The sequence below is a fragment of the Emydura macquarii genome, unplaced genomic scaffold, assembly GCF_026122565.2.
Source record: "Emydura macquarii macquarii isolate MOO-44397 ecotype Brisbane River unplaced genomic scaffold, CSIRO-AGI_Emac_v2 contig_3128, whole genome shotgun sequence".
Lineage (NCBI taxonomy): Eukaryota > Metazoa > Chordata > Testudines > Chelidae > Emydura > Emydura macquarii.
The window spans coordinates 2,440,180-2,466,519 of record NW_027133265.1 but is presented as its reverse complement, the minus strand read 5'-3'; the positions used below and the strand labels follow the sequence as shown (position 1 = coordinate 2,466,519).

The window sequence follows — 26,340 nt, the reverse complement described above, 5'->3', positions numbered from 1 at the left end:
TAACTGTGTTCAAAACCACAAAAAGCAGCACACACAGAACCATAATCTGGAAAGCCAGCTGTGACTCAATGATCCATATTGTAATATTATTTCTACTACAGTAATGCCTATGGGCCCCTAGCTTCATTGTGCTAGGCACTGTGCAAACACACAAAAAAAGACAATCATACCCTGAAGAGCTTACAGTCTAACTAAAATGTACAAATGGTGACAATGCAGAAATACAGCAGTCAGCAGATCACCATGAAAGAGATGACTTAGCAGCAGCCACAACCTTGCATCTGCTGAATGATTCCTCAGGCAACCAATTCCAAAAATAAAGGACGTACATGACAGAGAAACTTATGGCTGATTGTCAGCATTGATGAACAACATTACTAAGAGCATGCAAAAGGAAAACCATCCAGTAAACAATGTCATGAAGAATACAGCAGCACCAACAAAAAGCTATAGGCCAGCTCAGCGTCTGTCAAATGCCTTTGGGAAAAACAGTGCTTTCTGTGACCCTATCAGCACCCTGCTGTACTAGCTCGTGCTGCATTCACCCATTTAGTAACAATCAAACCAGTTCTACAATTATACCTCTTAAGCCCTTGTGCGCTGTAGGCATCCCAGTAATGGGACAGTTCTCTACAGCTGGTCCTCCTTTCAAATTATGGCCCTGTTGGAGTAATGGGAGGGTGTCATTCAGGTGCCTAAGGAGCAAATGTGTTGCACACTCTGTTCTGCACATCAAATTAATGTTTTCCCCTAAAATATCTGGTAATTAAATTAAAAAATAAATTAATTTCACATAAATTTATGCAGTGAAAAGATCTCTAAATTACTATATTCATGTAGGTTATCTGTCCTGTTGTGCCATCTTACCTGCTAAGATCCATTATTGGGATGTCTCAGTTACCAGAAGGCTCCATCCCAGTAAATCTCTTTTCCACAATTTGTAAAGCAGAAGTGAATAAATGATTAAAATTTCTCTACACAACTTCTACATGGTTAAAGGAAAAGGACTAAAGCCCTACAGAAGTGGTCCAACCATTGATGTGCGACCAATATTTTAACAAGGAGTTTTTACATTTTCCTGCTTAGCCTTTGTTAAACCCAATGCAATGGGTCCATGTGCTCTGCAGTACTGAGGGGTGAGACAATAGAAAATCCATTCACTTCTTTCCATTTAAACAATAAAAGTTTCTCCTGGCCATGACCCAAGGACATGGCACATCACTTGGCAAACCAACATATATCGTGTGGCACCTTGCTAGAAATGTTTATACTTGCATCCTGAAAACTAAACTGAGTATAGGAATAGTAATAGCATAATATTCATCTTCTGTCATTTGAAATGGGGTGATGGCAAAGAAGGCCTTTAAGAAGACTGGTTGGGATCTTCCCGGTGGTGTTAGTTGTGAATGTTTAGAGCGGCTACTAGGGCAAAGAGCAAGGAGATAAGAGACTGTGTAAACAGGAAATATAAAGACAGTCCAAGACCATCTGGCATTCACACCAACCATGGTGTGCTCCACATTGTTGTATTTGCAATAAAGTTCAATGCTTGATAACAATCATCATTCTAAAACTCAGTGTCACTGTCTGATAGTCAAAATAGAATGTAGGATGTCAACAATAACCAGTGTGCCAGACAAAAATGTCATTAAGATGAGGTTAAAGCTGACGGTACATTGCAATAAATAAGAGTAAAATGTTAAAAAGGTAGATGTAGTTATCAAAAACACCAACCATTAGCAACCTGGGAAATCCAAAGTTTAACAGAAAAGAAACCTAAATATTTGAAAGTGGGGAGCTCTGAGTCTGAGTTCCAGCTAATTGAAGATTTTGTCTCGAAATTGTCTGTTTTGGTCTGGGTTATTTTTACAGGTTTTGAACGTTCACTTCTTGCCTTGGGAAAGGGGAGCAGGATACTTTGTGGTACTCAGGAGCTCTACTGACCTTTGGAACTGGAAAAGACAACCGGAGGAGACTGCAGAGCACTGCAGATGAAGGGGAATGCAGAGACCAGGTACCTCTTGTGATCAAGACATGTTTCCCATTAGCTCTAGAGACTCTAAAGCTTTGATTCCTGCTCCCGCTCTCAGGTTGGCCTCCCTGCCCTTCTAAATTCCACAGGACTTGCTGCAAACAGGAAGTCAGCAGGAGGAGTGGACCTGAAGTGCATTCTACTGAGGGCCATGGAAACTTGTGTATGTTTTAACATGTCTGCAGGGAGGCAAATATGGGAACTGAAGCAGGAATCTAGGTGTGGAACCTGCAGGAGCAGAGGAGTCGGTAATACTGGGAAGACAACTTTGGGAAGCCAGGAGGGCTGTAAAACCTACCGGGACAGGGAAAAAATGGCACAGCACAAGATCTCTTTGGGCCCTCTGAACTGGAGATACAGGGAGAGAAATTTAAGATCTTCACAGGGTACAAAAGACATCCAGGCATAGGGAAGCTGGAACCCAGCTGCACATGTTAAACTATGTGACTTTGCAGGTGTTTGTGGTGGCTACCTTGCCAGTTGCTGCCCATTGAGGGTTGTATCTTGTCTAGGTTTCACTGTATGAAGTACAGTAGCATTTACATTCACTGTTGGTTCTAAAAACATTTTACAATCTAGACTATTTACTTAAGAAAAAATTCCAGGGCTCCCCCATAGGCTTCAAGCTTATAGAATTGCATTCATTTTACTTCTCACTTAAATTACCACATACTATTCTCTCCAGTTTTAACACCATCATCAGCTTTGGCTAGTCAAAGCAAATAAGATACCAGGGAGGCGGAGGGAAAGCTAGAAGAAAGGAAAACAACTGAAGTATTTTCATGGCTAGGGAGGTGCATTTCAGACCCACAGGAATGCTATTTAAATTGTTTTTTCCAAGTCTGCAGGCAAGGTAGAGTATAGGTTAGAGGGATCAAGTGGGAGGAAAGACTGACAAAACTTGACCTTCACACCCTTATATGCTCACAACTCATCTGTGAAACTAATGCAAATATTTATTTCAAACCTCTGCAGTTGAATTCCCAGAGCTTTGTATTTTTATATCAGCCAATTTCCCTTTCAGCCTTTAGTGGGCACATACTGCATAATAATTGAAAATAGAAAAGAAAAGAGGCTGCATAATGAGATGTTTACCAGGCAATGAGAGAATGCTAAGTAGCTTTTTCTTCAGAGATGCTTTCATTTCCACACAAGACCTACAGAACACCAGCCTCAGAAGTTGATAACATATTTCAAAAACTCAGATTCCTTTGTGACACTTGCAACTAAAAAATACCATTTTGATTTAAAACTCTCCTGCATTTTGTCAGGTGGCATTCATCCTTTAACAGCTGAGAATCCATTTTGTCCTTTGACTAAAGTTGTAGAGACCCACAAAATTATTGCACTGTGATATCCTTGAGTTCTGTTGTTTATGTCACAGTGTTGGATCTATTAGTGATGATGACATTGTGTCTTTAAGACAGAAAAGTCACCATGCTACAGAGGGATACATTTACATTCTTTTTCAGCCTCACCTCCCCAGCTGCTGGCAGGGAGGGAAGGAAGGGAAGGTTCTCTTCTCTCTTTCTCCCTATCTCCTGGCAACTGAGCGAGGTATCTCTGCTCTTTTCCCTACTTTCCTGGATGTGAGTTCCATTCCTACCTGTGGAGGGAAAAGGGAACTTGGAGACAGATAACAATAGCTCTCACATGGAGAAGTTTATCTGCTAGGCACTCCTCATTCTGCCTGACAGACATAAATCAGGGAGCCTGGTGATTGGCCACTGAGGTAAGTCATTGTGTTTCTGGCAAACCAAATGGAAAGCCAGACAGATATATGGACCCCCCTTAAAATCCCAAAAATCCACGAGCCTTAAAAGCAAAACATTGAGGAGCATAGTTTCTAAGTAATAAATATGTAGAAAGCACACAATAGTCAGACACCATCTGCCAAAAGATAGAGTAAAAATAGAAACACTCTTAGAAATGAAAAACATTCAGTATTCTGTAGTTTCCATCACACATTCCACGTGGAATCTCTTCATATACACCTAAGCACACACCATTATTTGTGCATGTCCAAGCAAAAACACGACTGAAATTACCCTTTGCTTTAATTGGCAACGCGTTAGAATTGTGAATAATGAACCAAGATCACTGCAGCTTGCACAGATTCGAGTGACCAATTTCACAGCTGGCACCAGCCATTTTCCCTAACTGATCAACAGGGGGTCTTCCACTACATAATCGACCGTTTGACCATCACTTTCTACTAATCTAACAATCAAGCAGACCTGTGTCCTGCCTTACAAATCAGGGGTGAATAATGTATCAGGCACTACTGTATCAGTATCAGACCTGTCCATAGTCTTAGATGAGCCTAATCTACACCATTGAAGTCAGCGTCAGCTATACCACTGCCTTCAATGGGCACAGGGATCAGATCCTAAGTGCACATTAAATCCATCATGTTAGCCCTAAGCAACTTATCATCATACTCTGTTGGGCAGGTCAGTCTCAGCTAACAGTTCAGTGTCATGGGATTTAACGTTTTTTTCTTTTTAAACATTTCTACCAACTGTAATTTATCTAAAAGTTAATAGATACATTTATATTTTTAAACACTGCCCCCTATGCTTTATATATAAAAAACTATGCTAAAAGAACATTAAGTGCAAAATTAAGCACTCAAAAGTTAGGAAGTGCATGTGCAACCTTAATTCTGCCCCCTTGTGCATACTCATTATGACACAGTATTTAATTACATGATAACATTCCCCCATCCCAATTCCTCACCCAATCTGTCTCTTCCGCTCCTCCTCCCCCCATCATCATTTCCTATTGCCTGTTCCAGTTCTATCATTGCCACCATTTCCTGGTATCTACTGGCTTTCAGTCCCAATTTCCCTCTCCTGGCTCTTCAGCCAAATTCAGTCTCCCCACACCAGCTCCATGTTCCAGTCTCCCCAATCCCTGGCTCCTAGTTCCAGTCTCTTTGATCTTCCAATTCCTGTTCTTCCCCCCACACCCACATTGGTCTCTCCCTTCCCCTATTCCCACTAGTTCTTAGTCCCAGTCTCCCTCACCCCCATCTCCCCGTCTCATTGTCCAACCAGTACCAGCCTCTCTGATCAAACAGTCTCTAGCTCCCCTTCCTTCCACCCCCACCCCTAGCTCCCAGTGCCCGTCTCCTCCCACCCCAGCTCCCAAATCCAGTCCCCTTCTAACTTCTGATCACAGGTTCTCTCCCTCCCACTTGAGCCTCAGTCTCTCTGGCTACTTATGCCAATTTATTCTTTTTCTTTGTGGTCCAGCTCTTGTCCTCCCTGCATTTGAGGCATCTTCCCCCTCCATGCTGCCTGGGCACCAGCAGGAGGGATGGGTGTTATTGGGAACAAAAGAGGGACAGACTTCCTGCCTTCAATTCCAGTGTCTGGCTCCCTCGGGGGATGGAACATATTCAATCACTCTGTAGGGATGCTGTATGCACACTCCTGGCAGCACTCGGATGGAGCATGTTCAGTGCACACAGAATCTCTGGAGATTTTAGCTCCTAAACTCTAAGTCTATATTTAGCATGTGCAATCTGTGATTCTTAAAAGGCTTATAAATTTGGCCACATTTGGGTGGATTTTCATAGGAACAGCAAAAGGCATATCCCTGTCCCAAAGATTACCTCTCTGCCAAATTTCAAGATCCTGCTCCAAAGCGTGGGGGCGCTAGAATTTATCAGAGAAAAGATCACCACATTTTATTATTTTATTACTTTTCCCTAGACTTGTTTTCGGAAGTCGGAATGCTGTTTTGGCTGAAATTTTCCCCACAAAATATCAGCCTCCAGCATACATAACAGCATAGAAAATTTTGGCACAAATGGTTAACGTTTGTCAAAACAACTTATATCAGGGTCTCGTAATGGAAAGTTTGGGGCAACCTTAATAATAGACAACACTATCAGCCTTATCTTATAATCACAATTTCATCCCCTGGAAGCTTTGAGTCTATACACTCAAGGATGTGTTATTAAGCAAAAATTAAAAATATAATTTAATGATTAAAACAGGGAAACATACATTGTTTTCCTCTCTCTTGCCATGGCGAGAAGCAGACCCTTGTGGTGTTGTCATTTTCACTTCTATTTTGGAACTGGGAGCATTTGAGGAACTCCGGCCACGAAGAGTTCACCATCCCCAGGACGGGTTCACAACCTTCCTTTGCTGCCTCACAAAATGATCTGCAGGGCAGGAGTCCTCGACTGGAGGAAAGAATGAAAGAAAAAAAACAAGAAATATTTTATTAGGTTGTGAAATTATTGCTACTTTTTCTTTTTTTCTTTTCTTTTTTTTTTTAATTTAATAAAAATTCAACATTTTTGAGTAATTGCATGTTCAACGAAACTGTGCAGAGTGGTATGAAAATGGATAAAATGGTCTGGAGCGAAGTCTTCATTATTCATTGAAGGTCCCATCTACATTGTCTTTTAAACTAAATTTAAACCCAGATTAAACTCAAATCAATTTCTTACTCAGTTCAATCCCATCCAAGATGAGCAGCTAAAATATCCTAGAAATCTGACTGGCAATGAACATTAAACATGATTTAAACTTGTTTGCAAAAACAGTGTAACAGATTTAAATAAAGTGTACTTGTTTATTTTATTCTCTCATTCTGACATATATCGATGTATATACCTGCTTTCCTTTGATCTTCCCCATTCATGTACATACACACATACACATATCATAGCAAGAGAAAAATTAAAACTTATAAATGTGACATCTCCAGTAACGATCTAATTAGCTTTTTCTATGTATTCTGTTATTTCTATATATTAATGCATTTATGAATGATCTGGAAAAGGGGATGATCAGTGAGAAAGCAAAATTTGCAGATGACACAAAGTTAGTCAAGACTTGAGAAACCCATGAGGAAAGTCAGAGGGACCTAACCAAGCTAAGTGAAAGGGCAACATGATGGCAGATATTCAGTGCTGACAAATACAAAGTAATATATATATAGGAAGAAATAATGTGAAATGTTCATACACCTTACTAGATTCTAAATTACCATTAGCAGCTCAGGAAGGTGTAGTTATCATTGTGGCTAGCTCAATGAAACTCTGCTCGGTGTACAACAGTGGTCTAACTAACAAAATGTCTGAGGAATGGGATGGAGAATACTACTGAAAATACGATAACACCATTAAATAAACCAATGGTATACCCTCATCAAGAATACTTTGTCCTATCTCAAAAAGGCATATCAGCAACAATAGATTAGGTTTAGAGACAGGTGATGAAAAAAACCCTGATATGAAGAACGATTGACAAAACTGGCACTATTTATCTTACAGAGGATACAAACAAGTAGGGAAATGATGAATATATACAAAATAGTAAATGACACAGAGAAGGTGAATCAGGAATTCTATTCACCCTTGCTTATAATACACAAACAAGGAGATTCAATTAAATTAAAAGATGGCAAATTTAAAACTGATAAAAGAAACGCTTTTACATATAACACAATTAGATTGTGGACCTCATTGCAAGATACCATCAAGGAAAGAGTTTAACAGGATTCAGAAAAGGATCATTTATATGGATTAGAAGAATATCCCAAATTATTACAGGAAGGATTTAAAAATAGCCCACAGTTTTGAAAGGATATAAACTCTTTTGCTTGAGGAAATAAACCAGCTTCTAACTAATGGGGATTAGGAAGAAACTTTTCTTGTAGACAGATTATTCCATTTCTTCAAGGTTTCTTGCACCTTCCTCTGAAGCAGCTGGTACTGGTCAAAGTCAAAGACAAGAAACTGGACTAGACGGACCACTCGTCTGCTCCAATATGGTAATTTCTACGATCCTATGAAATATCCTGGCTTTAGAGTATGATCTCAGACCTTTCCAGAATTAAAAGCGAGTGCTGTGTATCCCAGATGAGAGCTGGGAATCTCCAATTGTATAAAGTCCACATTTCTATAACTCTAGTACCATAAAATGTCAGAAAGCAAAGCTTATGCAAAAGCTGGTATCAGTCCAGAACTGAGTCTTGCTCATCCTCAGTCACAGGGCTGGGGGTAAATTCCAAGTTTGTGGGAACAAGGAAACATTTCTTTGATGGGCTGATTTAAATAAAACCGGCCTCTGTTCAAAGCCTCTCCAGGGTTTGGAATATTAGAGTAAGATCTGGGGAGAAGACTTAGTAGGACATATATGAATGGTTTGGGATGACCAGCCCTCAATGTCAGTCGTGAGTCAGCTCTGAGCATATCCTAAACTCAAGCTAATAAAACCCTTATACCACCCCTCACCAACCATTCTAGTAGAAATACTGTCACAGCATTTATAATGTACATGATTGGGAGTAGTTATTTATCACTAAGGGACAAGTCCTGCCTATCCCCTAAAGCTGTGGAGGGTCTCTTGGAGGCAGAGGTAGTGTAGTTTCTCTGTGCAAGGCTCCGTGCCTGATTTGGGAACATCTACTCATCACGGGCTATCTGCAAGGCAGAGTGCAGGATGTGGGGAAGAAAAAGGCCAGGCCAGAGGATTTGCCACCATGCAGCTCCTCCACCCTACAGAAGGGATGTGTAAGGAGCATGGACGTATAATTCAGCCTAGCCCCTTTGGAGGGGCTCTGCAGATGCTTCAGGCCTGTGTGAGAGGATTCTTCCCTCTTGCTCATCTACTCACAAGCCAGTCTGGCTACCCAAAGTGGGCACTGGAATAAGGGTTCAGCGCTAAATGACTAGAATTTGGGGAACGTATAGGCCAAGATTTTCGTTTCCATATTTAGGCTCCCTGTCTGAGTGTAAAAGTGGATTAATTGGTCAATAATAAGAAAGTGATACTGCGCTGGAGATCAAAAAGCTACCGTAGCTATCCAATTACCAGTGGTGAAGGGGAGAAAGATAAAGCAGCTCACATGTTTATGCGCATGAGCCTTCTATTTTATAAATATGAAACTTGTATTAGATCAAAATCACAGGAGCCTGAGGAGATTTCAGTTTTCCCCCTTGACCTATTGTGTTGACTAGTGTTTCTGAAATCAGTATGATGGCATTTCTCTGTTTAAACACTAATGAGGTGAATGTACTGTCAGTGCCCTTATCGTGTTTACTGGGCATCCTGACTGGCTGCAGAACTGGAATTGGTGTTTAGATATCTGTTATCTTTAGAGATATGTTCCTAAGTCATGCTAAGGACTTTTACCCAATGCTAAATGCAGTTTACACACTGAAGTGTAGGAATTATCTCACATCTGAGATAAAGGCCCTTATCTCTATACTTGTCTCTTGTGCCTCCCAATCTGTGGTTGGCAGTTTTCTTGTTGCTTGGAAATAAGCACTTATATTCTAAAATCGTATCTTTCACCATGACTTTATGTCATGCTGAAAGGCAGAAAGTTTCAATATCATGTAAAAGGTCTGGCTGTGTGCAGAAGAAAGACAACAACAAATGGCTTCTGGATTTTCCTGTTGACAATATGAGCTGCTGGTTATAAATATTCTCGGACCCTGGCTTTCAGAAAAGCAGACTTTGACTCCCTCAGGAAACTGATGGGCAGGATCCTATGGGAGGCTAATATGAGGGGGAATGGAGTCCAGGAGCGCCGGCTCTATTTTAAAGAAATCTTATTAAGGGCACAGGAACAAACCATCCTGATGTGCAGAAAGAACAGCAAATATGGTAGGCGCCCAGCTTGGCTTAACAGAGAAATCTCCAGTGAGCTTAAACACAAAAAGGAAGCTTACAAGAAGTGGAAGCTTGGACAGATGACTAGGAAAGAGCATAAAAATATTGCTCGAGCATGCAGGGGTGAAATCAGAAGGCTAAAGCACAAGTGGAGTTGCAGCTAGCAAGGGACATAGAGGGTAACAAGAAGGGTTTCTACAGGTACATTAGCAACAAGAAGGTGGTCAGAGAAAGTGTGGGCCATTTATTGAATGAGGGGGCAATCTAATGACAGATGATGTGGAAAAAGCTGAAGTACTCTATGTTTTTTTCCCTCGGTCTTAACAGACAAGATCAGCTCCCAGACTACTGCATGGGCAGTACAGTATGGGGAGGAGGTGATTAGCCCTCCATGCTGAAAGAACAGGTTCAGGATTATTTAGAAAAATTGGACATGCACAAATCCATGGGGCTGGATGCAATGCATCCGAAGATGCTGAGGGAGTTGGCTGAGGTGATTGCAGAGCTATTGGCCATTATCTTTGAAAACTCGTAGATATGGACAGGTCCCGGACAATTGGAAAGAGGGTAACATAGTGCCCATTTTTGAAAAAGGGAAGAAGGAGGATTCAGGGAACTACAGACCAATCAGCCTCACCTCAGACACCAGAAAGATCATGGAGCAGGACCTCAAGAAATCAATTTTTAAGCACTTGGAAGACAGAAAGGTTATCAGAAACAGTCAGCATGGATTCACCAAGGGCAAGTCATGCCTGACCAACCTGATTGCCTTTTATGATGAAATGACTGGCTCTGTGGATGTAGGGAAGTGGTGGACATGATATATCTTGACTTTAGAAAAGTTTTTGATTTGGTCTCCTACAGTATTCTTGTCAGCAAGTTAAAGAAGTATGGGTTGGATGAATGGACTATAAGGGGGATAAAAAGCTGGCTGGATCATCAAGCTCAATGGGTAGTGATGAACAGCTCGATGTCTAGCTGGCATCTGGTAACAAGCAGAGTGCACCAGTGGGTCAGTCCTGCAACCGGTTTTGTTCAACATCTTCATTAATGATCTGGAGTATAGGGTGGATTGCACTCTCAGCAAGTTTGCAGATGACACTAAACTGAGGGGAGTGGTAGATACCCTGGAGAGTAGGGATAGGATATAGAGTGACCTAGACAAATTGGAGGATGTAATCTGATGAGGTTCAACAAGGACAAGCGTAGAATCCTCCACTTAGGAAGGAAGAATCCCATGCACTGCTACAGACTGGGGACCGACTGGCTAGGCAGCAGTTTTGCAGAAAAGAACCTACCAGTTACAGTGGACAAGAAAATATGAGTCAACAGTGTGCCCTTTTTGCTAAGAAGGCTAACTTCATATTGGGTGCATTAGTAGGAGCATTGCCAGCAGATCGAGGGAAGTGATTATTCCCCTCTATTTGGCACTGGTGAGGCCACATGTGGAGTATTGTGTCCAGTTTTGAGCTCACCACTACAGAAAGGATGTGGACAAATTGGAGAGAGTCCAGTGGAGGGCAACAAAAATGATTAGGGGGCTGGAGCACATGACTTATGAGGAGAGGCTGAGGGAACTGGGCATATTTAGTCTGCAGAAGAAAAGAGTGAGGGAGGATTTGATAGCGGTCTTCAATTATCTGAAAGACGGTTTCAGGGAGGATGGAGCTAGGCTGTTCTCAATGGTAGTAGATGACAGAACAAGGAGCAATGGTCTCAAGTTGCAGTGGGGGAGTCTATGTTGGATACTAGGAAAACATTTTTCACTAGGAGGGTGGTGAAGCACTGGAATGGTTACCTAGGAAGATGGTGGAATCTCCATCCCTAGAGGTTTTTAAGGTGCGGCTTGACAAAGCCCTGGCTGGGATGATTTAGTTGGGGTTGGTCCTCCTTTGAGCAGGGGGTTGGACTACATGATCTCCTGATATCCCTTTCAACCCTAATTTTCTATGATTCTTGATGTTGCCAGCACACTGTTCTGGCAATTAAAGACTTGCTATCTGAACTAGTAAGACCACTTCAGATAATGTCATTCAAAAAACACTTTTCCTATTTTTTATGGAGTTTTTTTTTTGGAGGGGGGAGAGTGAAAATATGACAGGGATAGCGAGTGTATGGGGCCTTTCAGTGTCTGTCAATGTTTATCTGCAGAACATGGCCTAAAACAGTCCCTACCTTGCTCCTGGGAATATGGCAAGATAAATAGTTAGCAATTTCTTTCCAGGAACTTTAATTTTTTTTCCCTCAAAGTGAATTTAGTGCTAATGAAAGGCTATATATGCATGATCACGTCTGGGAAAAGTTATTCACACAAGTAGTCCCACTGGCTTTAGCAAAACTTGAACAAACAAGCCCATAATGTGTGTGCATGTATACAGGAAATTCTAGAAGAAATAACTTAGAATAGAATGGAACAGAATTGCCATTTTTAAATATCTATGAAATTAAGTGAGGCTGAACTGTTACAATATCTCAGTAATAAATGAGATGCCATGTAACTAAAACAGAACTAGTTTAATTTACTGAATTTAGCTACTTAATTTATATAGGCTGATTTTTTAAAGTCCCAACTGTTCATTCAAATTTAAGAAAATGTGTAAATTAAAATACAGAACTACTTTTTAATGGTAAGACATAAGTTGCATAATTAATGAGACTATTGACTAATTCACTAACTACAAGCTTCTCCCATTAATCTGAATAGACCCCATCTGCTGGACACAAGGCACACTTAAAAGTCCATCTATTCTTTTTAACCTTTGCCTGAAGGGGTAATGACAGAATTATTTGTTATGTTTAACAATTCTGTGGTTTGGGTCTATTTATTTTTAGTTAATACCAGCTAATTAATTTTTTTATTGTTTTTAAGATTTGTACAAACTCACAGTGACAAATGAAACGGACACATTTTTTTAAAATAAAGTACCCTGAGAATCTCATCTGAAAGGCATTATTGAAATGCAAAATGTTCATATTTGATCTTAGAATTCACTATCTAAATCTACAGTCCTCAAAATAATTTACAAATTGCTATGTTGCAGCACTTTGGCAGTTGTGCCATATATTTTTTCTAAGTGATGTGAGGAATGTGACATTAACCTTGGTAGATAGTGAAGTGGGTATCCTAATTTTTGCAGATATAACTACAACATATTGGTCCAAATTCATCACTGGTGCATAGGAATGGTGGTATTTATGCACACAAAATACATTAAAAGTTTCATAGGCTGGGTAATTTTATCAGGAAACTCATCTATATATAAATGGGTTTATAACTTCTAAACCATGTTTATGGAAAAAGTTCAGCTTCATTTGTTCATTTCATGCAATTCTAAGTCTAAATATTACAATGCAGCATGCATGTATGGTAATATAAAGAGCTTGATAATAATTTAGAAATTACAGGGCTTTTAAAGGACAATTGCATGGTGATTAAAATAAACCAACACAAAGTATCATCTCTAGAGATACCTTGACAAACTAGGAAATGCTAGGATTATCTAACAATTACTGTAATATTTGGCTCAATTACAATACTCAGACATTTGTGCTCCATAAAAATAAATATTTTTGGACAGTGATCAAGTGGACATATTTGCTTAACCTCCTTAAGGATGAAAGCATGATTAAGCATTCCCATCTTGATTACTCTTTATTTACGACTATTTAAAGACCAGACTTTTAAAAACTAAACAGGCAGTGCTGTTAGAATCTTTTCACAATTTATTTGGCACCAACATAGGACACAGAATAAGGTCATACAATTGTAGGGCTCAATTCTGATCCCACTCGTCTCCTATTGAACAGAACTCCCATTGAAGATAGAGTTTGGTGAAGGTAATTACATGATTATTTGTCATAGTTCTAACTTTGAGGTTTGTCTTCCCCATGCCTTGAAATTCATATCTCAGTTATTTCTTTGTGACCCCCTTCAAATTGCCTCCCCATTGTGAGATATGTGGCAACAGCAGGAAAAGGGCTTATTAACAGGATGAACAGAAATTGATGCTAACTTTTTTTTATTTATGCAAGAGATGTTCCAATAACTTCTAGGACAGAGAATACAGTTGCATTTTCTTATAATTATTTACATTTTTCAAGTGCAGCTATGGATTTATAACATAGTATGTGCAAACAGGATTGCTTTTATACAAGCGGGGAATGATCAAATTCAAATTTTCCCAACTAAATTTTTATGCTGAAATTTTGAGTACCTTTTTTGATCAAATAATTGATTCATTTGGGGTGAATACTTTGACATTCTGCCCAAAGGTCAATTGCTTAGGGGTTACTGAAATAATAGGCAGCCTTAGCATTTTTGGATGGACCTGTAAAATTTTTACAGGCCCATCTGTTTCCATGTACTATCGCTCTAAAACCAACTGACTCTTCTCCATTGTGGTCACACCACTATGCACATGCTCACTGGCCTACGGACGTTAGCAACGTCAATAAAATGGTTATTTGAGGCACCCCAAAAGCTAACAGACTTATTTGATACAAAAAGTAGCAACAAGATCTTTGGGCAACCATCAGCCTCCTGCTGCAAATGTTGGCAACTTTATATATATTTTCAGGCAACACTGTCCAAATAGATTGAGGGTTTGGACACCACCAATTCAGTACTCACTAGAGGACTGTGTGTGCATTCTGGTGAATTCGAGCACTTGTATAGTGCTCACCCTATCCAAGGTGTTTCTATAGTACCCATCACTTTAGTATCCACAGTGACAAATGTTAGCTTGACACATTAATTAACAGTCATAATTAACACCCCTTATTAATTGCATTAAGCTTCTGGTCACAATTAACATTTTTAGTGAAAATAAGCAAAATTAGCATTAAATGCCTCATTTTTCTTGGTGTCATTTGTTATTATGTTTCCTTCCCCATTAAGTAGTGAACCTACACTTTCTTTCAACTTCCTCTTGCTCCTAATGTGTTTTACAGAACCTCTTCTCATTGCCTTTTATGTCCCTTACTAGGTGTCTTTCATTTTGTGCCTGTGCTATTCTTTTGTGACATACTTCTGTTTCAGAAGAGCATCAAAGTGCACTATGGAACTTTTAATGCACAGCAGCAGGGTACACATGGCCAAAGTGCATGGCAGGCTAGAGCACTGTACATTTACACCCCCAGCATGCCACACACTAAATCACCAGATAGACAAGCCCTTGCTTCCTTACCTGAGTCAGAATCTAACCCCAAGTATGTACATGAACTCACATGCAAAGATTGTACTATGTTCACCCAGCAAAAGACATGTGGCGGGGACTCCACTCTCTGCTAGTTTGTTCCAAACACTTACAACCTTTGGAAAGGCAGGAACTTACCCAAGAGCTGCTCCAACACATTGATCTACCTCAACCCCTTTATTAGCATATACAGAATCCCAGCGCCATTGCGAAGCACAGTCAGTTAGTGGGAGCACAACATAAATACAATATGCCTAAAAGGAACTTTATCTCTATCAATCACAAACAATCTCCAGGGCGCCTCCAGCCTCCGCTTCTCAGTCCCAGATTAAAGCACTTCCTTCCTTTGGACCGTGTCCCATTCTCATGTGCAGTGCTGGCTCATAGGAACCAAACATTCAGGCTGCTCCATGGTACCGTCCCCATGCCTTGAGCTCAGACTCCATCTGCTGTGTCTCTTCAGCAGCAACAGCACGTGCCTTCTCCTGCAGGCCACCTAGTCCCTTCTTAAATGGTAATGTGGTACCCAGGGTTGTGAGGCACCTCACGGCCACCTGCCCTTAGAGTGAGAGAGCCTGTGTCTGTGATCAGTTCCCTGAACTGGCAACACAAACAGATCTTTCTCTCTTTGTACAGCTTAGCAATTGGCACACATCAACCCGAGTCCTCGGTTATCCCTCTGGAGAGTTCAGCTCCGTTCCACTGAACTCTTCCAGAACTTTTAGATCCACTGTTCCCAATGGAACAATAAATACCAGCTTATAAGATTCAACTCAGAATCACTACTTTGCTTAACACACAGCACTTAAGTATATATTGTAGCAAAGCACCCTCCAGTCTTGCCGGGTAACAGCTATCTCCTCTGGTGCGACAGGCCTGGGGTAAATCTGCCCCATCCTGGACAAGTCCTTTGTTTCTCCCCTCAGCACCTCTCTGTTGGAGTGTTCAGGGTGGGCCATGGTTTGGGCCTATGGAATGCCCCTCAATCCCCCGGGCGTGGGGTGAGTCTGTAAGTCTGTAACACCCAGACCTTGAGGAGAGTACCTTGCCCTGGCTCCTTCGGTGAGGCTGTAGTCATGGTGGTGTCGGCCTGGGGTCAGAGCGGTGTCAGCCCTTCCCCATACTGGGCCTGGGTTTTTTCTTTTGCTGCTTCTCTTATGAGGAGAAGTGCTATCTCCTATATTGGGGAAGTCTCTCCTCCTACTGCCGCAAGCCTTCTGGCAGCTTGTGTCTCTCCCCTTCCTCCAACAGTGTTGAACTGCAATTTATTTGCTATTGGAAAGGTAAGCTAAAATAGTGGCCAAAAATGGTAGATTGTGTTCTGAGAAGCTTAGTTTTTTCTGTACCAAATACCATGCAATCCTTTTCTAAAATGAAGATGTCCATATCTAGGAAAAAGAGTAAGGATGCCTAAGTACTGCATTAAGGTACAGTATGATTTACTATAACATTTTTACTAGCACTTTTTGTTATGCAGCTGTGTGACACTATATTAGATTTTTAAAACCATTTTTAAAAAATCAGCATCTAATATATTTAAGTAATCAAGCCAATTACTGAAACTGACTGGTAAAGGTTTTTTGATGGCCATTTTTAAAAATCATCTAAAAACATTATTTGTATATTGTATTAAGTTTATGAGAAAATGATAATAGCCCCAGAATTGGGAAAAAATAAACACAGTTATTATGGCTATAAAACAAAGTATCAAATGGATGGTTCTAGCTATATTTCCATACACCATTTAATTTAACACTGTAGAACATCTGTCCCACAGCCCACAAAGTTTTTGTATATGTGTGAAAATGAGCAGTGGGGCAAATTTTAATTATTTGGTTACTTATAAAGTGATAGAATATACAAAACTTTATGTAACACCACTGTAAAGGACCCACGTTTTAATAATCACCAATCTGTTGCGGGTGTGAAAAGTATCAGCTTATGGAATGTTCATATCTGTCTCGCTAAATGACTCAGTTCACTATTTTGGAACTGTACATGGTTTACAAGGTTATTAGTGATAAACTAGGTGTTAGAAAAGGCTAAGTACATTCTGGAACATCAGCTAAAAAGTGTGGGAACTCTCCAAAAATCCTTTTAAAGTAGCTGCTGTACAACCTGAAACCATTCTCTTTTTTTTTTAATTATTAAAATCTGAAAAAGAGAAAATATGTACAACTACTATTAAAGTTTTGCCATATAATAAAATATATTTGTCCAGCTATGTTTCTTCAGTTGTTGAGTCTAGTTGGCACAAGTCTGACAGGTTATATCCAGTGCTAATTCTGCACTGTCTTAGTGGCTGTGAAAATCTAGGGAGCTATTTAGAGCTCAGGTGCAGTGTATGTTCCAACTGATTAAATAAAATAAATCTATCCCCCTTCCTTTTTTAAAGAACAATGGTTTGTTTATATAAAATACAAATTCAATTATTTAAACAAATCTTTAGACCAACCTTAACAGGAGGCTATCATGTTCCTTTCCTGATATGATGTGAATAATGGTTTTAATTACTTTGAATAAACTCCCATTATTTATTATAGGTGGTTTAATGCTGTTCTAAGTTAAATAAAAATCATAGGCATCAGAGGGAGCAGGTGACCTATGATCCGTAGTTCACATACCAATTTGTAGACCAGAAAATACACATAATAAATTATATGTACTGTACACACTGAAGAGTAAAATATTATACATCATTTGGGGGCTGGAGACAACCAACTAACAAAGTGCAAGTTCATAAAATAACCAATCTTTTTTATTTCCTTTTTTGCCTCCCTCCTCTAATTCAAGGGGGAAATGTTATGAAATGTTTTCAAAGGGATGTTCCCATGTCCAGATTGTATAATTAATTTTTTTTCTCTGCTCGATAACCATACATCTCCATTCTCTCCCACAACTCATCTGAACACACACACACATTCCCCATGGTGTGTGGAAAAGCTTCTGTGATGTGGAAAAGCTTTCACGGATGATAACAAACAGACTGAGAAAATCTTTGAAGATCATAATGGAGCAGAGCTCTACTCCCTGAAAAGGGCAAAATTGACATCTGGATATGTGGTTTGCTGCTTATTGCTTTAGCAAATGTCAGTTTCCTCACACACTAGACCTATACAATTATTTAGCACCCCTACATACACAACAGCCCCCACAGTCAGTGCTGTTTTCCCCCCTATAATATGTATTCCAGAGCCTCCTTCAATCTTGTTTAAAAAAAATTTAGCAATAAAAAAATTTCCATTTTTCTCCTGAGCAGTCCTGTATTTATGAATATAGATATATATAGACTCTATTCTGTGGGGGGTTTTTTTGATTGTTTTTGTTTGCTTGCTTGCTTGCTTGTTTGTTTTTTCAAGAGCACTTTCTCATGCTTTCCCTTCTATTTTCCCCTGATCTGGTCTTCCTCTGCATAGCAACTGCCAACTACTAGCACCATATTGTAATTATTGTTGAGCTAGGAGACTGCATTTCAGTCCTTTGCTCTCAGTTTTGGTGCCTGGCACCACAGCAGCCCTCAGCTGCCAAAAGGAGCAATTGCAGGGGAAGTCCTGCTCACCCCTACCAGGCCTGGTCTGGAGTGTGCCCAGTACAGACATACGTTTCAGATAATGTAGCTGCCTGCCTCTAACAAACTTCTACTAAGCATTTGTGAACTGTGATTTTTCAGAGGCTTATAAATTAGTCAAATTTGGATGGATTTTCCCAGCAATGGCAAAAGACACATCTATCAGATTTCTGCGAAATTTGAAAGCCCTGTTCCAAAGCATAGAGGTAATAGAGCTTTTCAACAATTGTATGAAATTTTTTTAGCAGTGGCAAAACAATATATTTTCCCTAACTTAATTCTGAGAAAGAGCTGAACCATTTTTACCTTTGGCAGATGAATGGTATGGAAAATTTCAGCCCAAAAAGGTGAAGTTCGACAAAGTTATAAGCAACTGAAAACAGAGTCTAACAGTGGAAGTGTTAGTCAACCTTAACTATAGACATTGCTACCAGCTCTGCCTGTAATACACATATATTAGCTATACTTGCAATGTGCACTGTTCTCACAGAAGATGAGTTGGATAGATCTTGCCTGTCTACTGTCTCAAGTTGAATGCTCCTAAAATGGCTACAAGTCATATGGTGACATCAGAGTTCTTTGGGGATAGTTTATTTTGTAATCTTCTCATTAATATAGTATCACCCCATTTACAAAAACTGTTCAGGTATGCTAATAAATTAAGCACATGTTAAACGTGCTATACTACTTTACAGATTATTCAAAAGCAATCCAAGTTTCACTGAGAAGAAAGCCAGCTATAACATGTTACATTTCAGCTATACTACAGTGATTGAGACATTGTTCAAGCCTCTTAGGGTACATTTACACTGCAATTAAACACCCGCAGCTGGCCCAGGTCTGCTGACTCAGGCGAGTGGGGCTTGACTGTGGGGTAAAAACTGCAGTGTAAACGTTCAGGCTCAGCTGGAACCTGGGCTCTAGGACCCTTCCCCCCCTTGCAGGGTCCCAGATCTTGGGATCCAGCCTGAGCCCAGATGTCTACACTGCAATTTTACAGACCCGAGCCCAAGTCAGCTGACATGGGCCAGCCATGGGGATTTCATTGCAGTGTAGACAGACTCTTATGCTTTTTTGGTTTAGTTTCTTGGATATGCAAGCTACGTAGCCAATGTAAGTCTCTCAGAGGCAGACAGGATCATCTTTGTTTAAGGTAATGTGAGAGTCAGGAGTCATTTAACTAAATGCCTTTGACTGTTTTCGTCAATGTCGCTTAAAGAATGAGTGCTTATATAATCAAATGTCAGCAGAGACAAGATTTCCTTTCTTTGTAAAAAGTCCTGGATCAAACATGGTAGTTTGCTAATCAATGGCTGCTATACAAATATTCTGCCTCCTTCCCCGAGATCACATGGGAAAACTTTCCTTTATTTACTATCGCAGATCACCAGTTTTGCTTCTATCATTTTCAGTTTGCTTGATTGTTAAATGTATTTGTCCTCTGTTCATTTAGATCGAGGATTCAGGCAATGTCATTTTCACCACATTGTTTTACAATGGTGTTTTGTATGGCATTTGTTATAATACATAAAGTAGTTCCATAACAACTGGTCACAATGTTTGGTTTAGTGCTATTTAACAGACATCTTAGACAGATATCTTTGCTGGTTTTTAATCTCTGTTTAAAAAAGTGCATTAAGCCCCTTCACCATTCTATTTTCCTGTTGCCATAAATAGCCCTAACTAGGATTGGGGCCCCATTGTGCTAGGTGCTATAGAAACACAACAGCTCCCCTGCTAGAAGAACTGACCTTGAAATAGCACATTGTCAATTTTGACAATGTTGGGACTGGCAATGATGGTGAATATTTTGTCTAACGCAGGCAGTATAGCTCTGGTTGCCTCTGATCTTACTTACGCTAGTACACAGTATCTTGAGTATTTATTAGTAATGACCCTGTGCCTGAGAGCTCACTGGTAAAACAACAGAATTCTCATGCAGTTATAATTACTGGTAGTAACCTGCTGGAAGGAAGTGTGGCCTAGTAGATAAATCACCGGACAGAATGTCAGGAAACCTGGGTTGTATTCTTGGTTCTTACTAGCTTGCTAGGTGAGCTTGGGTGAGTGACTTCCCCTCCCTGTGCCTAAGTTTCTCCATCTGCAAAAAGGGGATAATGATACTTATAAAATGTTTAGAAATCTACCGATGAAAAAGCACTATATAATTAAGCTAGATATTATTACTGTTCTGTAGTTTCTGAGTGAAATCATCATCATTTTGTCAGCATTTTACAGTATTCAGTACAAGTCTGTTAACTGTGTCTATAATTTCCTTAATCATTAAAGATTTTGCAATTGCAATTATACCAGTTTACTAATCATCAGGTGATTCAGTTTTTTTGGTGGTTATGGAATAACTGAAGCTGTTCTTCCAGCTCTATATTAAAATAGTATACTTCAAGTTGTAGATCTCACTGTTCAATTCTGGATAGCTGTTTGACTTTACAAAAGCCAGACAGAGCTACTAGTGTTTGATGATTAGTAACAATGGTGAGTAAGGCACCTTATGAAAGTGCTGAAAGTGTTCACAACCTCACACTTCACCCGGCTTAAAGATTCTCCTTATCTGAGAATTTTTGCTTTCGCATCTGTCAGGATTCAATTTAAAGGGCCATGACATGTTATTGATCAGCAGATCTATTTGAGTTAGTATAGCTCATGAGTTTTCATGAGCCACAAGTGTGTGTGAAAAAATTCAGAGTGGAATTATGACATGGTTATATATTCAAAGATAGACCGTGTGACTTTGATGCCTTAAAATATTTTCTTCCACATGAACAGCCTGTTATGTTTTGTAAGTACCCAAAGTGGAGAAAGGGTAAAATTTAAGACGACATGTGCAATAAATGCACCATGCCAATACATTAGTAAACATCTGCAGCATTGCTGGTTTGAGTAATCTTCTAAATTGCTTTGACCTCTGTGGTATCTGAGCTGGCCCCGTCTGCCTGGAAATGTATGTCAGAACAATTTAAGCTGTTGTTTAAAACATAAAATCTGTCCTTGTTTAATGTTAAGTGGTATGTCTTCAAGCATTTCAGGACACTGAGAAGTATCATCATTGAATGCCACAAGCACAATATTCAGAAGATCAGAAATTGTTAGATTCATGAACGGGTGTTTTGGCCAGTTGAAGTCTATAACCTTCTGCTTCAATAAACATGCACTAATCACACTGTTTATTATATAAACATACATGATTACAGTCTGTATTGTACAAGTTGTGTTGGACCACATTTTACCTTCTTGTTTTATTAAGCTGAATGCTCTAAATGGCCACAACTCCCATGACAACTCCAAGTTCAGCAATCTTTGAGACAGAGGGATGGGTTCTATTCGCATTTACATGAGGTATAAACCAATGTGAGTGCAGAATCAGGCACAACCCTTTTCACAACCACTACAACAGAGCCTCCCTCACTGCAGTAGACTCCATCCAACTATGGAACCAGACCATGGAATGACTGTTACTCAAGATGTTTCTGCAGCTAACAGTTTTGGGGATGGTATTGACAGCAGAGCAGCATTCCCAAAACTCAGTACATTTATTTACCAGAAGTTCTGGATACCCTAATGGAGTCTTGACCCAAGACTTATGAATCAGACCCAGACCCTTCCTAGCCTGGGAAAAAGTCATGAACAGCAGGTGCCATTCCTGACTGAAAAACCCAATGCTTCATTCAGAGAAGTAATCTTCTCTTCCTCCTTGAGACACATAATAGTATGACCAGTACTGAAGAAACCTACCCTGTATACTTCTGTCCTAGCCAGCTACCCCATGTCAAACCTCACATTCCTTAGAAAACTCATACAGAAGCTAGCAAAATGGCCAACTACAAATTCATTTAACTGAAACTAACTTTTTAAACCTGGCCTAGTTGGGATTCAGGCCAGGACATGAAACCAAAGCTGCCTTAATTTGGAGGTATTTTTATGCCTTCTGAGTTTTGAGCCTTTTGAGTTCACTCAAATCACATTTTCAAGCTTTTTTTACACAGCCATAAGGGCTAGAAACTTGCCTTTTAAAAAAGAATAAGCTGAGATTTTCATGTAACCACTTGACTCCAAGAAATGGTGTTTTCAGAAAAACACAAAATAACATGAAATTCACAATAAAATTGCAAGCACTGGCGCATAGGTAAAGCTAAGCACATGTGTAAGTATTGGTAGGATCAGAGCCTTAGATTATAAGGTCTTCAGGGCAAGGACTACTGTTTCTTTTATTTGTCTGTAAAACATCAAGCACTGTTTGACCCCTATTGAGCCACCCTTATTCAGCAAATCGCATGAGTCCCACTAACTCAAATAGACTTCTAGCACATGCTTAAAATTAAACATGTGCTTATGTCCTTTGCTGAATAGTCTGGACTTAAGCAAGCGTTTAAATGCTTTGCTGAAGTTAGGCCTATATAATAAATAGATAATGGTCTTAAAATAAGAATGATCTTATTATCCACATAGAACCTCACCTGGGCAATACAGTGAAAGTGATGCAGAGAAAGTGAATCTCTAAAAGTTTCTTCTAGACATGAACAGTTTTAAGAAGTATTTCTCACTAAATGTCTACTTATTAAAAAATTCAAACAAAATCCACTAGGTTGTGAGCATTACATACTTCTAACCCGGGGCCACTGAAGAGATTTCAATGTACATTTGGTTATTATCTGCTTCGGGTGGGATATGCCCTATGTATTATTGTTGTTGTTTGTTTTTGAAGTGTAGCACTCCAGCACAGGACATTTTAAAATACTTTTTAAACACTTACAAATAGAAAACAGAGAAATTATTATTTTTTCCTTTAACAAACAACAGAATACAGATGAAGCCCAAGATCCAGAAAAATGAGAAGAAAACAAAAGGTACATTTCTCACAATCATGACAGAGCAACTCTAAAATTCTACTAAATTAATGATAGATCTGTACAAGATGACGCATTAAAACAACCATTCTCTTCTATTAATACCTAATTATCCTTAATTTCACAGCACCACAAAAACATCTCATTTGGAGCCCCTTCTGCTAGCTTTCCTAGAGTTGTTAACTGACTATAGCTGTTTCTAGAGTGCAGATGATTTCATAAAAACTAATGCTTAAATTAAGGGCTTTTCTGCATGGAGACTTACTGCATGGTAAACCAGGGTATAATTGTACAGCATACTAGTCCGCTGTATAATAAGTTTCCATTGGACCCTGCTACCACAGACGAAAAGTTCCATAGTGCACTGGAACAGAACATTTATTGTACAGTAGCAGAGTCCACAAAGAGACTTAGAATGCAGCAGGATAATGTGTTGTAGATTCATGCTCCAGCTTGCCATGCACTAAATCTCCATGTGGACAAGTTCTTAGATAGTTTGACATGACAAAATGCTTTATAGGGAGACAAAGCGGGTGAGGTTATATCTTTTATTGGACCAGCTTGTGCTGGTGAGAGAGACAAGCTTACACAGAGCTCTTTTTCAGGAAAGGTACTGAAAGTGTCACAGCTAATACAAGGTGGAACCTGATGACAGCCATCCAACACAAAAACAAAAAGTGGAACTAACTACAACTCCACAATGCACAGACCACCACCTAAGGGAGAAACCATGGCACCAGGACCCATCAAATGGACACTACATAACCCTCCAACATCATCAATTTATCAAAACTGTCCCCCAACCAGCGCTGAAGTATCTATATTCTCCAAAAGACTGAACTTCTGCCCCACCACAGACCTTGATACCATACTAACATGTGGAGAACTAGAAGAATTCTTCTGCCAACTCCACCTCAAAGAACTCTTTCACAATAACACTCACAATTACCACAGCCCCAAAGAAAAAAGAAAAAAGAATCATCTGACTGGACGCTCCACAGCAGATGAAACCACACTCTTGATCATTACATTGATTGCTTCAGAAAAACAATTTACTGTGAAATACTTAACAAACAGCTCATGCATCACAATCTCTCCCCTGCCAAGAAGACAGCTATACAGTCCCTGAAATCCAGCCACTAAATAGTAATCAAACCAGCAGATAAAGAGGGTGCCATCATAGTCCTCATCTGTGATTACTATATTAAGAAGGCCAATCAATTATTCTCTGACACCACCTACTACAAAAAACTCAAAGAACATCTCACACCACAATTTATGCAGAAATTTCAATAGATCATCAAATCCTTTCCCAAATAACTCCAAAAGAAACTCTACAACCTCATCCCCCATGAACCCACTCCAGAGACTTACCAAGATACACAAACAAGGAAACCCAGGAACAACCATCATATCTGGCCACTACACTCTTACTGAAGGAATATTGGGATTCAGAGAAACCATCCTCAAACAACTCACCACACAGAAGGCCAGGTTCCTCCATGAGACAATCAACTTCCTCCAGAAATTCTGCAACATTAACAGCTTCCCTCAAACACCACCCTAGCCACCATGGATACACCAATATCCCTCACAATGATAGCATCCCTGCCTGCCTCAAATATTTACAAGATAATGGACAACACTCCACTATTGATCCCAAACACATCACCAAACTCATCCTTTTCATCCTCACCCATAACAATTTTACATTCAACAAAAAACACTTTTTAAAAGCCATGGGAACTAGGATGGCTCCCAGTATGCCAGCTTCTTCATGGGCCCCTTGAAGAAGAATTTCTGGAAAAATGCATCACAAAACCAATGATATACCTGAACTACATCAATATTTTTATCCTCTAGACAGATGATCTAAACTCCCTCATAGATTTCCGCCATAACCTCAACCACCACAAGATTATACCACAGACTATGCTCTGAGGAGAAAGTCTGGAATATACTATAACACACTTAAAACCAACTTCACCAAACAAGGACATTCCACCATAGAAGTAGATCAAATCACTGAATGGGGCACCCAAATTCTCTGAGAGAACCTGCTTTAACACAGAAATAAAACCCCCTCTGACCACATATATCTAGTTGTCACCTGCCACCCCACACTGGAACCCAAACAAGGTATCATCAAACAATTACAACCCATTCTCATTGGGGACCCCATCCTGAAAAAAATCTTTCCTGAACCCCCTCTTCTGGTCTTCAAACAACCCCCCAACCTCATAATTAGAAGCAAACTCCCCACCAACCAGGATACACCAACTCAAAATGACACCAGACCCTGACAGAACAACATATGCAAAACCTGCAGACATGGCTCCACTGTTATGATGATCAAGAGCCACAGAACACACCTTTCAAGATCCATGGGTGCTACAGATGTCTATCACAACATGTGGTATACCTCATCCAGTGCACTAAATGCCCCAATAACAACTACATGGGTGAAACCAGACAATCACTACATTCTCGAATGAACTCACACAGGAATATGATAAAAGACAAAAACACCCTATCACCTGTGGGTAAACACTTTTCACAAAGTGATCATTCTATATCTGACCTCTCGGCCTTCATCCTCAAAGGAAACCTGCATAACACCTTCAAAAGAGGAGCTTGGGAGGATAAATTCATAATTTTGCTAGATACCAAAAATCAAGGACTAAATAGAGACATTGGATTTATGGCTTATTACAAAATTTATATAAGCTTGGTTTTTCTCCTCTCCCTGCTATGACTGGAGAGGTGTTAGCAAGTCACTTTACCTTGAATGGTCCCTTGAAATATGTGTTAAGTACTTATTCTAAATAATCTGTTCCATCTTGTATTTAACTGTGACTCACTGAGTTCATTTCCCCGAACTGAAGAAGAGTTCTGGGTAAGCTCAAAAGTTTGTCTTTATTACCAACAGAAGTTGGCCCAATAAAAGATATTACCTCATCTGTTTTATCTCGCTAATATTCTGAGACCAACACAGCTACAACAACGCTGCAGACAAAAATGCTTTGTAGGAACTAGCTGG

At 39.8% G+C, this 26,340-nt stretch overlaps 1 protein-coding gene across 2 annotated transcripts in view; it reads right to left on the bottom strand.

Moving 5' to 3' along the window:
• Positions 1 to 26,340, bottom strand: part of CORIN (corin, serine peptidase) — a 268,435-nt gene that overhangs the window by 123,664 nt on the left and 118,431 nt on the right. For both annotated transcript variants that reach the window (XM_067531205.1, XM_067531206.1), the window contains exon 5: positions 6,049 to 6,230. In XM_067531205.1, coding sequence (XP_067387306.1) covers positions 6,049 to 6,230 — 182 coding nt within the window. The remainder of the gene's footprint in view (positions 1 to 6,048; positions 6,231 to 26,340) is intronic.